General features: G+C 42.5%; 2 protein-coding genes across 4 annotated transcripts in view; both read right to left on the bottom strand.

Annotated features, from left to right (window-relative positions):
• Positions 1 to 1,950: 1,950 nt before the first annotated feature.
• On the bottom strand, positions 1,951 to 5,655 carry RB195_001818 (uncharacterized protein; the record flags this gene model as incomplete). Of its 2 annotated transcripts, XM_064198774.1 has the most annotated exons (6): positions 1,951 to 2,034; positions 2,094 to 2,183; positions 4,914 to 5,025; positions 5,102 to 5,182; positions 5,244 to 5,282; positions 5,570 to 5,655. In XM_064198774.1, the coding sequence occupies 6 exons, from the start codon at positions 5,653 to 5,655 to the stop codon at positions 1,951 to 1,953; spliced, it is 492 nt and encodes a 163-aa protein (XP_064054654.1). The 2 variants fall into 2 exon arrangements, with proteins under 2 accessions (XP_064054654.1, XP_064054655.1); XM_064198773.1 differs by lacking the exons at positions 5,244 to 5,282; positions 5,570 to 5,655 and having other exon boundaries at positions 5,102 to 5,175.
• A 3,860-nt stretch (positions 5,656 to 9,515) lies between these two features.
• The window catches only part of RB195_001816 (uncharacterized protein), a gene marked incomplete at both ends in the record, with an annotated part of 52,401 nt that continues 49,773 nt past the window's right edge, over positions 9,516 to 12,143 (bottom strand). For both annotated transcript variants that reach the window (XM_064198771.1, XM_064198770.1), the window contains 11 exons: positions 9,516 to 9,599; positions 9,947 to 10,121; positions 10,180 to 10,343; positions 10,428 to 10,610; positions 10,751 to 10,934; positions 11,137 to 11,204; positions 11,343 to 11,433; positions 11,492 to 11,580; positions 11,677 to 11,732; positions 11,801 to 11,930; positions 11,996 to 12,143. In XM_064198771.1, coding sequence (XP_064054651.1) covers positions 9,516 to 9,599; positions 9,947 to 10,121; positions 10,180 to 10,343; positions 10,428 to 10,610; positions 10,751 to 10,934; positions 11,137 to 11,204; positions 11,343 to 11,433; positions 11,492 to 11,580; positions 11,677 to 11,732; positions 11,801 to 11,930; positions 11,996 to 12,143 — 1,372 coding nt within the window. The remainder of the gene's footprint in view (positions 9,600 to 9,946; positions 10,122 to 10,179; positions 10,344 to 10,427; positions 10,611 to 10,750; positions 10,935 to 11,136; positions 11,205 to 11,342; positions 11,434 to 11,491; positions 11,581 to 11,676; positions 11,733 to 11,800; positions 11,931 to 11,995) is intronic.

Here is a 12,143-nt window from a genome sequence, read left to right as displayed (position 1 = left end):
AAACTGCTCAGGTTATTCTGATCTTCATAATAATTTTATTCACTGTGGCCAACAGGTCTAAGAACGGTATTTTGCTGGGACTAGTGATTCCCTGAGCCCTTTTTGTGTTACATGCGATGTATGCGGAAGGTGACGCAATGTTTGTATTCTGCATGGATCTCGCCATCGGATCGATTTGGACAGTTGCATGTTGTGCATCTTGTGAATCATGAGTCTTTCTTGGATTTTTGGTGGATATGCTTGCACAGGCAATTACGTTCGCACCCGATCTAGACATAGTGGGCGGACAAGCATGAATATACGGTACCGCCCGTTTGTAAATAGGTTTTGTGCGAAGCTACGCGCGTTCCTCAGCGACATTCTTGATGCTCACTCCCATTTAGGCTGCCCGCTGAGTTCGGGGACGTTGGGGTTTTGGTCGTTATTGACTACTCACAACAGTGCGCTCTATAACCACCAAAACCGCAGTGCCACCAAACCGCCGCAGCTCTGAACTCGGTGGGCAGTCTAAAGGCAGTATACCACGAATTTTGGGATCTCTTCAGGAAAATGCAGGGCTAGGGATGTAGACTGCGGTAATAAACGTGTCCATGCTCGACTCCCTCTAATCGCGACAAACTTCGTGAGGAATAGCCCTCTTGTACGGATTTCACTAGGAAGCACCTTGCAACACCCGCCACGTTTTTCTATTAATCAGTTCCTTCAGTAGCATATCCCATGGCTTTTCTTGCATTGATTGTTGTCCCCTTGCTCGCAGACGCGGTGCATTTACAGCGGTAACGTGCAATAAGGTGTCTCGTAGGAAAATCCGCAAGATAATCTCCCACGCCATTTTTCAAAACTACTAGAGGGAATGGAACGTGAACGTTCTCATCTTCGTAATCTACACCATTACTCGATATCTTCTTGGAGAGACCTCAATGTAGTCAGTTTCGTGGTATGCTGACTTTAACAGAAAAGATCGTCTGAGTCACACATGTTGCTCGAGAATCTACATTTGACACTCATGTACATCTTTTTAACTTCTGGACTCTTTTTCCCATCCGACGATGTGGCAGAAAAAATGAAAAGAAGGAAAGCGTTCGAATTCCATGGGAAATCAAACATTTGGTTGAAGCACTTACTTGGCAAGTGTTTCTTTCATCTTTTTCATTTTGTCTTCTATTCCAGGAAGAGAACAATTAGGGGATGAATAAAATATGCAAAGCATGAGAAAAGAAATCAAATGAAACAACGGTGCCACAAATTTCAAATGGACAGAGAATAGATATTCATACGCCTGAAATTCATGCACAACAAAGAATGGCATATATATAATGTGTATTGACATTTCATCGATTGAGAGGTGAAAGGGCGAGTTACTGGCCCCCTTGACATGTGGTGATTGTGGTGGAGACACGACTGAGGCACAGATGAAGCCAGTGTAAACTGAGTTGAACGGGTCAACTGCTTCCCGGGAATTACGGTATTGGTAAGGGATTCCTAATGGACAGCGGAACACTTCCTCGCACATGTGGAGTATATAAGGAGCCAAGCAGATAACCAACTAAGAACGGTCCCATCCCACCATTTCAACCTTTCGTAGATTCGAAGGTAAAAAATTGGACAATTAACTTTTTCGGCACTGAATAGCACGTGACGTCTAAGTGCCAGAAGTTCCCATGAATTTCTTGGAAGCCTCACTGGTTTATTTTTGCTACTTATTAGCACAACATTCGTCCGCCAATATATTCACGATCAATTTCTGCACATTTGAAGTAGAAGGAAGGATGTCAACGCAAGAAAATTGCTCGATATTGAAAAGAGAAAACTGTTTAGTCAGAATATTTAAGGACACATTACAAACCCAACTAAGAAATCAGTGAAAAAGAGAACAGCAAATCTGTACTTGTATTGATTAATGGATATACTAACAGGTGGTGAAAAAAAAAGAACAACACTTCCACAGTTTCAAATTTTCTCGATCCAAATTTCGCCTGCTTCCATGAGAATTTCATCACTTGCCATCCTCCCTGTTTCTTTCCTGGCCAATTCCTCAAATTTCCAAGAGGTTACCAACGATCAACAAGTCAATAGTCGAAGCCGACGCTTACCTTTGCCGCAGTTTCCTTCCTCCTGCGATGGACCTGTTTCTCAAGCTTTCGTTTCTCTTGTTTCAGAAGCTTCTCATGGCCTCTTTTAATCTGATGAAAAATAATGACTCATCACTCGCATTTGTGGTTGCAATGAAAATGGCGTTTTGTTTCTTCCAAAGGAAGAAAAAAGAGAAAAACTCGGAGAATTTTATATTCCCGCAATTAACAAAAGAAATTGGAGAGTTATAAGAAATAATCCAATCGCAGTAATTTTCTAAAATGTTCAAGATGTTGTAGAAAGACAAAACGTGAGTTAATTAGGCCCGAACAGTGACAGCTGGGTAGCTTAGATGCTGTACAGTCTCAATGGAAATGGAAAACCCTATGGAAATTTCACTTTAAAAAACCACCGACAAATTCGAATTTAATTGAAATCATACTCGTCACTTATCATAACTTCTTCTTCCTAGCGTTTGTCTCGCGTTGTTGCAGGGTCTGCCTTTCTGCTTCTTGTCTTCCATTTAGTTCGATCCATTGCATCAGCCGTGCACAAACGCGCAGCTATCATATTCCGCTTCACACAGTCCGACCAGCCTCACGCCTGAAACGTCGAGCTTCAGAGCGGTTTTGGCAACAGAATTTTCGCCTTGCCGCAAGACGTGACCAAATCATCTGAGTCGCGCCTCCTTCATCCTTTCAGTTATCGGGACGACGCCGAAGATGGAGCGTACAGTGTCGTCGGATACTTTGTTTTTTAGCGTTACACCTATCGTCCACCTCAACATCCGCATCTCCATAGCGTGCAACACTCTTTCCAAGGCTGTCGTCGTCGGCCAACACTCGCATCCGTAAAGGGCAACAGCAGACACAAATGTCCTGTAGATCTTCTACTTCGGTCAAGCAGAGACTTTCTTGTCGCACAGTGCACCCGTTGCCATTCTCCACTTCCATTCCGCACTAACACGTACTTGACCTTCTTGATCAATGTCGCCTGTGAAAGCCACTTTGGATCCAAGGTTCTTGAAACAGTCCACCTTGTTTAATTCGGGGTCATCGACACAGATTCAACCTTCCTCTACCCTTGGTTCGCACTCCATGTACTCAGATTGTAATACATTGAGGCGCAATCCATGTTGCTGCAGATCCTTCCAAGACTGTACTTGTTGTTGAAGATCATCTCGAGACTCCGACGCAAGCACGACATCGTCGGCAAAAAGCAGGGTCCACGGATGCTGCTTCTGGATTAACTTCGTTATCGTGTCCATGCACAGTATGAACAGCAGAGGTGAGAGGGATGAATCCTGATGAACCCCTACTTGTACAGGGAATGGCCTGCTTGTTCCAGCAGCACACCGTACAACGCTGACAGGGTTCGCATAAAGCAGCTTCGTCCACCGCACATATTCTTCTGGTACTCTGTGCAACCTCATGGACATCCATAACAGCTCATGTGGAACACGGTCGAAAGCCTTCTCGAGATCACAAAAAGCAAGATGCACACCGCGGTTCTTCTCTCGATGTTTCTCCAAAGGGATACGGACAGCATGGATAGCATTTACAGTGCTGCAGTCCTTCACAAAGCTGCACTGGTTGAGTAAAACGCTGACAATCTTCCTCAGACGAGCTTCCAGGACACACTCAAAAACCTTCATCGTATGGCACCGCAGTCGTATAGGCCTGTCCTTCCTTCTGCAACAATCTTGCTAAATAGAGCTGCGAGCCACACGGACCCTCGATCTCATAACAGCTTCCAGACATCAGTAGATAGGTCATCAGGACCGGTTGCCTTCTTCGACTTCATTTTTGCGAGAGCAGCACTGAATTCGACTGCAGTAATTGGTAGCGATGCAGAACGGTACCATCAACTCGCTTAAAGGCATCATCCCACGAATCAGAGGTGGAACGGATTTCAAGTGGAGTATTCGTATACGGGATAGATTATGCAGAGAAAGGTGATTCCGTCCATTTCTTCCTAATTGCCGTAAAAAACGGCCCGAAAGATACAGCTTCGAGCGTTCTCGCTATTTCCGCGCTATTTTCTACAACGAGTTCGATTGGAACGCGCCAGCCTTGTGCACGCGCCGCATCTTTTTTTTATGGGAATTAGGAAGAAATGGGCGGAACCACCCGCTCCCCATAATCTACGATCCCGTATACGAATACTCCACCTGAAATCCGTACCACCTCAGATTTGTGGGGTGATGCCTTTAACGATCTTGCTGTGCTCCATATCCAACGTTGATCAGTGACGCGCTCTGACTAAACGATACACTGCCCGCCCTCGTTCTCTGCTATCAAGCATGTCGTATACACCCTTGTAGCGGTCGGACTTCACTTTGGAGACTGTTTTCTTAGCCTCCCTCTTCGCCGCTAGGTAAGCACCACGATCTTCTGGCTGATGTGTCCTCCATCTCTTATCATAACTCCAATGAGAAATGCTCTTTTAATTTCGATATTGAGGGAGAATTTGTTTATATTAGGGAATCAAAAACTCTCAGATGAAAATCACAGGTTCAAAAGTACAAAATTGAGTCGTTTGATGTGGAGGCTCAGGAATTAAGCTGTATGATTTGTTGTAACTTTACATGTGCTGTGTAAAAGAACTTAACAAGAAAGAAAGAAACAACCACAGAGGAATTTTCAGAAGATTGGTGTTCAGAGAAAAATTAGAGAAATAATAATACCACATTTAATTCGTGCTTCCCATGTCGTTTGGTATTTTAAGAAAAGATACAGTTCCCAGTAATAAAAATCCCGTGGATAATCGGAAGTGCACAAAGAAGGAATTAACGAAGCCAAACTCCATGATGCAAGAACATTCGACAAGGAAATCCTTACCACTTCGTAGACAGTGAAGGTGTATCCAAGTCCGCCGATTGCTGTCAACGCAATCCCAATCGCCAGAATTACTGTTTTCGCTGTTCCTTTAAATTCACCATCGTCATCTACACTAGAGCACGCTTACTGACTCGTTATCGTGTAGATCATGAATATCACACTCTAAAAATGGCGCACGTGAAACTCACGTTCTCGTTGTCATGCAGATCATAACAGTACCGATTGCGGTGATAAAAGAACAAATGATGGCTTGGAAGTTCATTTCTTTCCTGAACAGAAATGAAATTTTTGTTAAGAAACAGCATGCACTTTGGACATTAAACGGCTTACAGTGAAAAATGGAAGGCACAACAATTCTTTGTGGATGTTCTGTGGAAGGAGTACGCTTACGTTTGGATGCATCCTAGCGTACGTTATCTGCAAACGTTTTTATAGCATATTTACGGTCTTTCGCTACTTAGTTAAGGCAGCGTATCACGACATTGACATAGAGATCTTTCCACTAGTAATTTAGACGCCACCTATGTGTGCTCTGTGGACCAGGAAAAAACATTCTGCTCGAGTAACTTGGCAGATGAATTCTACCACCGTTGTCCCACTGTAATCTACTCGCATTCAGGCGTAATGCATGCTATGCGGACTGCGGAAAAACGCACTGCCCTACGCAGGAGACAGAAGTGAATCTTGAGCACTCTGTTTCCCCGCTGTGCAGACGTACTTCGGCGTCAATTGTAACGTGCATTGCGAGAACAAGGGAACTCCACTTTGTTCGACGAGAATGATCTAATCGGAGGCTACCACTCATGTAAATCAGGCGTTTATGAACTTACTTCACCACTTTTTACTGATTCCCGGCAGTCCCTCACCAGATCAGCCCCATCGATTACGTTGCACCGTAACCGTACAAGCGTCAATTATGATATCCCTCTACTCGATGAATTTGACCTCCGCACAGTCACAAAATTAATCCTGGCGACCTCCTCTCCCACTAAACCGTTCTTATTAGTGCCTTCATTATAATGTGTGTTGTGTAGACTAGGAAAAAAACACCATGCTCGACAACTTCGCACACGAATGTTCTGCCCCTGTCCTATCGTAATCCACCCCTATTTAGGCGTCAATTATAATGTTGAATGATTGTTCACGAGTGAGCATAACATGCTTAGTCCTATCTCTTCGAGAAGAGATCCCAACATCGTAAATTTTGTGGTATGCTGCCTTTGAGCAGAATAAAATCGACGTAATATAATGGCGGATCAACTTGTAATCATGTGCTACAAAAATAAAAAAGGTTTTTCTTTCTGTTTCTTCCTTCCATTTTTTTCTCTCGAAAGGATTTTTTGTTGATAGTAAGAGGGTGTTTTTCACGAATGTTTGTCTTAGTTTACAGGACTCGGTCACCGTACCGCGAAATCATGGCAACCAAGTAAGAGATAAGAGTAAGAGATTATGTGGGCTTCAAACGGAGGATGACGCGCGGTGGTGGATGCTGCTTAGAAAACACAAAAAAAAATTCTTCTCAGAAAAACAAAAGTTCGCAATTCCATGAATTTTGGCATAGAGATTGCAACTTGTCGATAGTCAAATTGAAGCAAAAGCCAAGATTGTTGATAAACCTTATTACGGTTAACGTTTCGGCGTCGCCGCCTTCGTCAGAGCCTGGACAGCCAGATCATTTGTGATATATCCTCTCAAATACCTCATCCAGAACAAGTCATCAACCCCTACGATATTACACGCGGAAACAAAAACCAAAAGAGCCTAATTCGTTGTGCCTACCTCGTTAGCCGCGTTGCCGTGATGTTAGCGATATCCGCGTGGTGCAACCGCTCCGCTAATACTAATTAGGATGCGATCCGGATATGACCCCGCAGATCAAAACCCGCAAGGGTCTTGATACAGAGCCAGCTCGTTGGTCACGGCTATGCACTCTTCTTTTCTATTCATTTTTGGACTATTAGCGTTTATCCAAAACGTCCCCAAAGTTCTGCGAGCCACAATTTCGGGTTCGTACGATGGAATAATGGCAGCTATGCAGAAAGGAGCTTTTTCATGGGAATTTCTGCGATGAGTTCTGAGAGGGGCTGCTGCGTTTGAATGTTTCATCCCATCCAGATGTTCTTTAATACTAAAACAAAGAGGTCGCCCTGTTTCCCCAATGTTTGGTGGAAAGTCTTAAGTTGTAGTTGTTTATTGCCCTCGAAAGTCGAACCGAAGGGGTCCCGAAGACCTCGATGACGATATTTTGAAGTCAGTATTGGAACAAAATCCACGTCAAAGAACGAGATAGTTACCAAAGGAGCTCAACACGTCATAATTAATTGTTTCCAGCCACCTAGAGGAGTGTAGGAATAACAAAACGGAAGTTATTTATGACTCAACCCTAGTCATTTATGACTCAAACATAGTCAAGTTGAGAGGAGAACACCGACATGTCGTGGGTGCACTGAGGGCAAACGAATGAACTAATACCTACATTTGATAGTAAAAGTAGGAACATCTTTAGTAGCCATGCAGAAACGACGCTGCAGTACTAGTCTCGCGACTAAACTCTGTCGCTTCCACGAATTTTCGGAATCACAAGTCGATTGTGCATGGTGTTGGTCTGACGGTCATCGCTACAGTATTGATCATAATATTCGTCGTGTTGCATTATTCACGTGTCATTAACTGGCTCCCTTTCCTAAACGATGCTTGGGGGGATTTTTCCAACATTAATGATCTGCTCCTCCTCTTTCATGTACAGTGCCTTGACCGCCCTAGTTCAGCTGTAATGAAACAACACACTTGTGCTGTAGCTGCCTGGGCGGTCGCACTCGAAATGGGGCGAAGCTAATCCGCTTAATCCTTTGCAGTTGGTGAGGGTCCTGCCACGAAGGCAACCGCTTACGCAGAGGCACTGTAGGTCGGTCCGTTCTAACTCGACTGTGTGAGCATTGTTCTGGTTATTTTTCTTTTTTGACGTTTTTTAGTTCTGTTCGACCTCTTTATAATTGTGTACGTACATCAGGTAGAATCGAACATTCTCTTACGAATTGATAGTACTTCATTGTGAGTTTAAATCCTTGGTTTGCTACGACTCATGTACAAACTCTGGCATTTGAACAAGTATCAGCAATCCCTAGAACATCTACATAAAGTATTGCTATTTTGTGTTAATATTGGATAGAAAAGAGGAAAATATGCGAGCAAAAACTGAAGCGATTCTACCATGCATTCACAGGTGAACTTTCAGCGCTGCTGCTGATTATGATTCAGCATTTATTATATTGGGTCGGACAGCTGACAGTTATAATCTTTTATTCCTGGCTGACGTTTCCACGAGTTCGCCTCCTTCAGAGTTTGGAAGGGTGAAATCGAAGAGTTATTCATCCAATCAGACGCTATAACCGCCCAACAAAGTAGTTATCGTATCTATAAGGTTCTAGTGGGCGTCAGAAAGTATCAATAAATCAATGGGATGAGTATGTTCGGGCAGAACGGTAGTCATGTCATTCCCTGTTATTTGTTAGACGTTCCCGAAGAGTTGCTGCCAAATACAATACGCTTTAAGGATGAACTTTACCCGAAATCATATTCAAGACTACCGGAGCACGTAGTAGTACTACGCATATGCATAATCGTTAGCTCTGCAGTCCGAATGGAGTTAACTACTGCAGAGCTACTTTATTCTGCCAGATGAATGTGATGTTGGTCAGTTTATCGATCGTGAAGGGATGAAACGCTTAGCTGACGTAAGCTGGGTCTGAACCATCGTCCGTGCAGTTGCAGCGGTGTCACCGCACTCACGTTGTGGATGGTAAACTAACGAAACAAAAAAGAAACAACGGCATTTTAATCACCCCTGGAAAGCCTCAACCTTTAGCAACGCCATCCCCCTTCTTTCAATAGGCAAATAGCCAAATATCATAGCTGTTTCTAACGTTCATTGGATGTGATTTATACAAAACTGTCTCGGTCCGAAAAATCAATAGCACAGCAATACAAAGAAAGGCCTAACAGTCACAGAAGATTTACTAGAATGTTTGATCGTTAAAAGATAAAACACGAATGAAACTCAGCAACCAATAAGCGCTAATTAGTGTTTATCGGGACTAAAACAAAAATCAATCGATAAAAGGGGGGAGGGGAATGAACTGCGAAGGAACTCCTTAGTAGCGGCTTTTAACAACGTTCGCGGTTAGAAGAAACAATCGCTATGTGGAATGTCCCACCGCGATCGAAGAGAGTGGGTGCGCTAAAACTGAACGCTTGTAGCGATACCCGGTCAAAGAGAACGCAAAAGAGAGGTTGTTAGAAAATTCGATGTTAGATCATATAAAGATTCAACAATGAACTCAACAGAAAAAGGCAAGCGTACACACACCGATACAGTTTACTAAAACATCGGCAACGTAAGAGGAAATAACTTAAGAGGGATTATTTAAGAAAAAAAAAACGAACAAAATTGCCCTTAAACAACTGGAAATGCAAAAGTATTAGAAAAAAATGTTGTATAAAGAACAAAGTCATGATATGGCTTTAAGTCATTTCCTAAGTACGAACTCAGATATGAGTACTTGACAAATAGATGATGGGTGATGGAAATTCGCCACCATATTATCAATCGCGTTTCGTCTTGTGGCGCGTCCATTGTATTAAAGTGGCCGGCGATCGGAACAAGAAGATCAGCTTCGCAAATAGGTCCTGCAAAGAAACAGGTACTCAAATGGGAAGCACATTATAGAAAATATTTAACAAATGGAATAATGGTGAATCTGGAAGCACTATGCAGGATAAGGAGGAACAATCGAAAGACAAATGCAGAGAAATGAACGGAAGAAAGGATGTATTATATGAACCGAAAATCAGACAAAAGAAAAAGGAATAAAGGAAGCGAAAAAAAAAATAGTCGAAAAAACATTCCTGAACATAATTACAGAGGAAACAACAAAAGTATACGAAACACTTCTGAAAGTCGCAAAAATAAGTGAAACCAGAGAAGAATATTGGTGAACAGAAGAACCAGAAAAAAAGAACAAATCACACCGTACCTGTTCCAAGAAAAAGTCTTTGGCCTCCCGTACAAGATAGATATCCAAACATATCTTCAGTAGGAAGTCTGGGTTCGGGATTTCGGTGATCATCACATCCGTTGGTGAATTGGTGAAGAGAGCACGAATCAATCGACCCACGACAATTACTAATGACACGTACATCGCAATAACTCTGAAGAAAGGAGACTACAGATAAGCACCGTCTGAAGAGATAAGTCTCGCATACTCACCCTCCTTGGAGATATTTTGCGAAGAATGATGGGAACGCTTTGTCCACAAATGCGATCGTCTGGACATACGTACGGTCACGATGCGTACCGTAGGTGATTTTTGATGCATTGAAGTATACGCTTGTGAACTGCGAAGGATGTTGCGCTTGAACGACCCATACATTCTGCAATTATAAAGAATGTAGTAGAAATGCAAAGAAAAATTAGCAAAACGGTCACAAAAAGAAAATCAGAACTGCAGAACTTACTCCCATTGTCGAGTTAACTAACGACAATTGTAATGTGTCGAACCAATCCCTGTCACTAGCATTGTCAGGTCTTTGATAGTTGTCTTGATTCAGTTCAATCGCCGCCACTATCGGAGTTGGAACAAGCACAGCACCTTCACTCGGCACAAGCAAGTAGCTCGGAAATGCTTCTGCCATTGATACCTGAAACCTTACATTACACAAAAAAATTCCGCGTTGGAAAACTATAACTAGAAGATAATTAAGGAATTAAGAATAGAAGAAGATAGAAAAGTATGGAAGAAAAACTACGTATGTAAAGAAATGCTGTAGAAATTAAGCACCATTTGTCCACTTCCCGGATTTTGTAACATATTGATCCATTGCCTCCGTAACGCCGTGTTCGCTTCTATTTCTTGGGACCAGTGCGCTGAATGTTTCGTTACCTCCTTCCTCTGCGTGTCATAAGGCCGGGAAATTTCCGCCGTTACAATGAAACTGATAGACGAGTTGCCGTTTAGTTGTTCACTAAATTTAACGAGTTTCCAAAAGTAATTAATAAACTAGGGATGAAACCACTAAATTTAACGAACTTCCGAAAGTAATTAATAAACTAGGGATGAAACTTTGAAAAAACAGCAGCATCATAATCACAAAATGCTGCTGCATTCTTACAGAACAAAAGAAATCAAAGTTTTCAAAAAAAAAAAAAAAATAGGAAGTCACTCACATAAGTGCGCTCATTGACTCCTCTGATATTCCCCACGGGACTTCCGATTCTGGACGGAAATTAACAACCTAAACCTTTTTCTTTTAGAAATTTCCAGAAGAAAAGTCATAAAAACCATTCATCAACTTAACACGAATATGTTTTTATTTGTAAGACGGCTGTTCGAAAAGGTGTGAGAAAGAGATGTGGATAAAATAACTACTCACCAGTACATCATTCGTGCTGTACTCCTTTATGAAAGAGACACTATCTCTCGAACGTTTCATGGATTCCGTACCGTTCGGGAACGGGAAGTATCTGAGAGAGTGAGAAATTGAAGGTTTTGGAATTTAACTCATAGCTAAACTACTTGCACCTTCTGCTCATAGTATCCGTGAGATATTTCAGCTCTTCAGGTCTCATTGGTCGTAGTTCCGATCCTTGGGATTCTACTTCGTAGATCGGCTGCAACATTGAACATGAACCATCTATCAAGGTTGCTCGTAAAATGCAATAAGATAAATAATCGAATCCATTGAATAGTTGCACTAGAGTAATTACCGGGTAGCCTTCAAGCTGTATAGTCAACCGCACTTTATCGGGAATCGAGATAGCACCTGGGAAACATTTATAAATCGTTAACTAAACATCCATCGGCCGAACACACGATGGTTCCAGAACTCACCAATTCTATTAAGCAGCGAGAAGGCTAATAGCGGGCACCATACCAAAAACACAATTAGAAGGATCATTGGCAGACCCATCATATATTTTACGATAGCTCCTTTTGGGATTCCTCTCGGTACTGGATAGCTCTAGAAACATCGCGCAATATGGAACCCAATATGGAATATTTAACGAATGGGACGATTCCACTCACTTGTTCGAAATTTCGCGCGCATTTCAGATTGTAAATAACAGCGAAGAAATTCTCCATGTTGAAGAAGTCAAATAGGGGCATTGAAGTGTCGGTCCAAGTCCAATCGATTGCTGTTCGCAGTTCGAAAAGGAACGGTACAGCCATGAAG

The sequence above is a fragment of the Necator americanus genome, chromosome IV, assembly GCF_031761385.1.
Source record: "Necator americanus strain Aroian chromosome IV, whole genome shotgun sequence".
Taxonomy (NCBI): Eukaryota; Metazoa; Nematoda; class Chromadorea; order Rhabditida; family Ancylostomatidae; genus Necator; species Necator americanus.
Note: the sequence above shows the minus strand (reverse complement) of the source record. Positions and strands in the feature narration are given on the sequence as shown.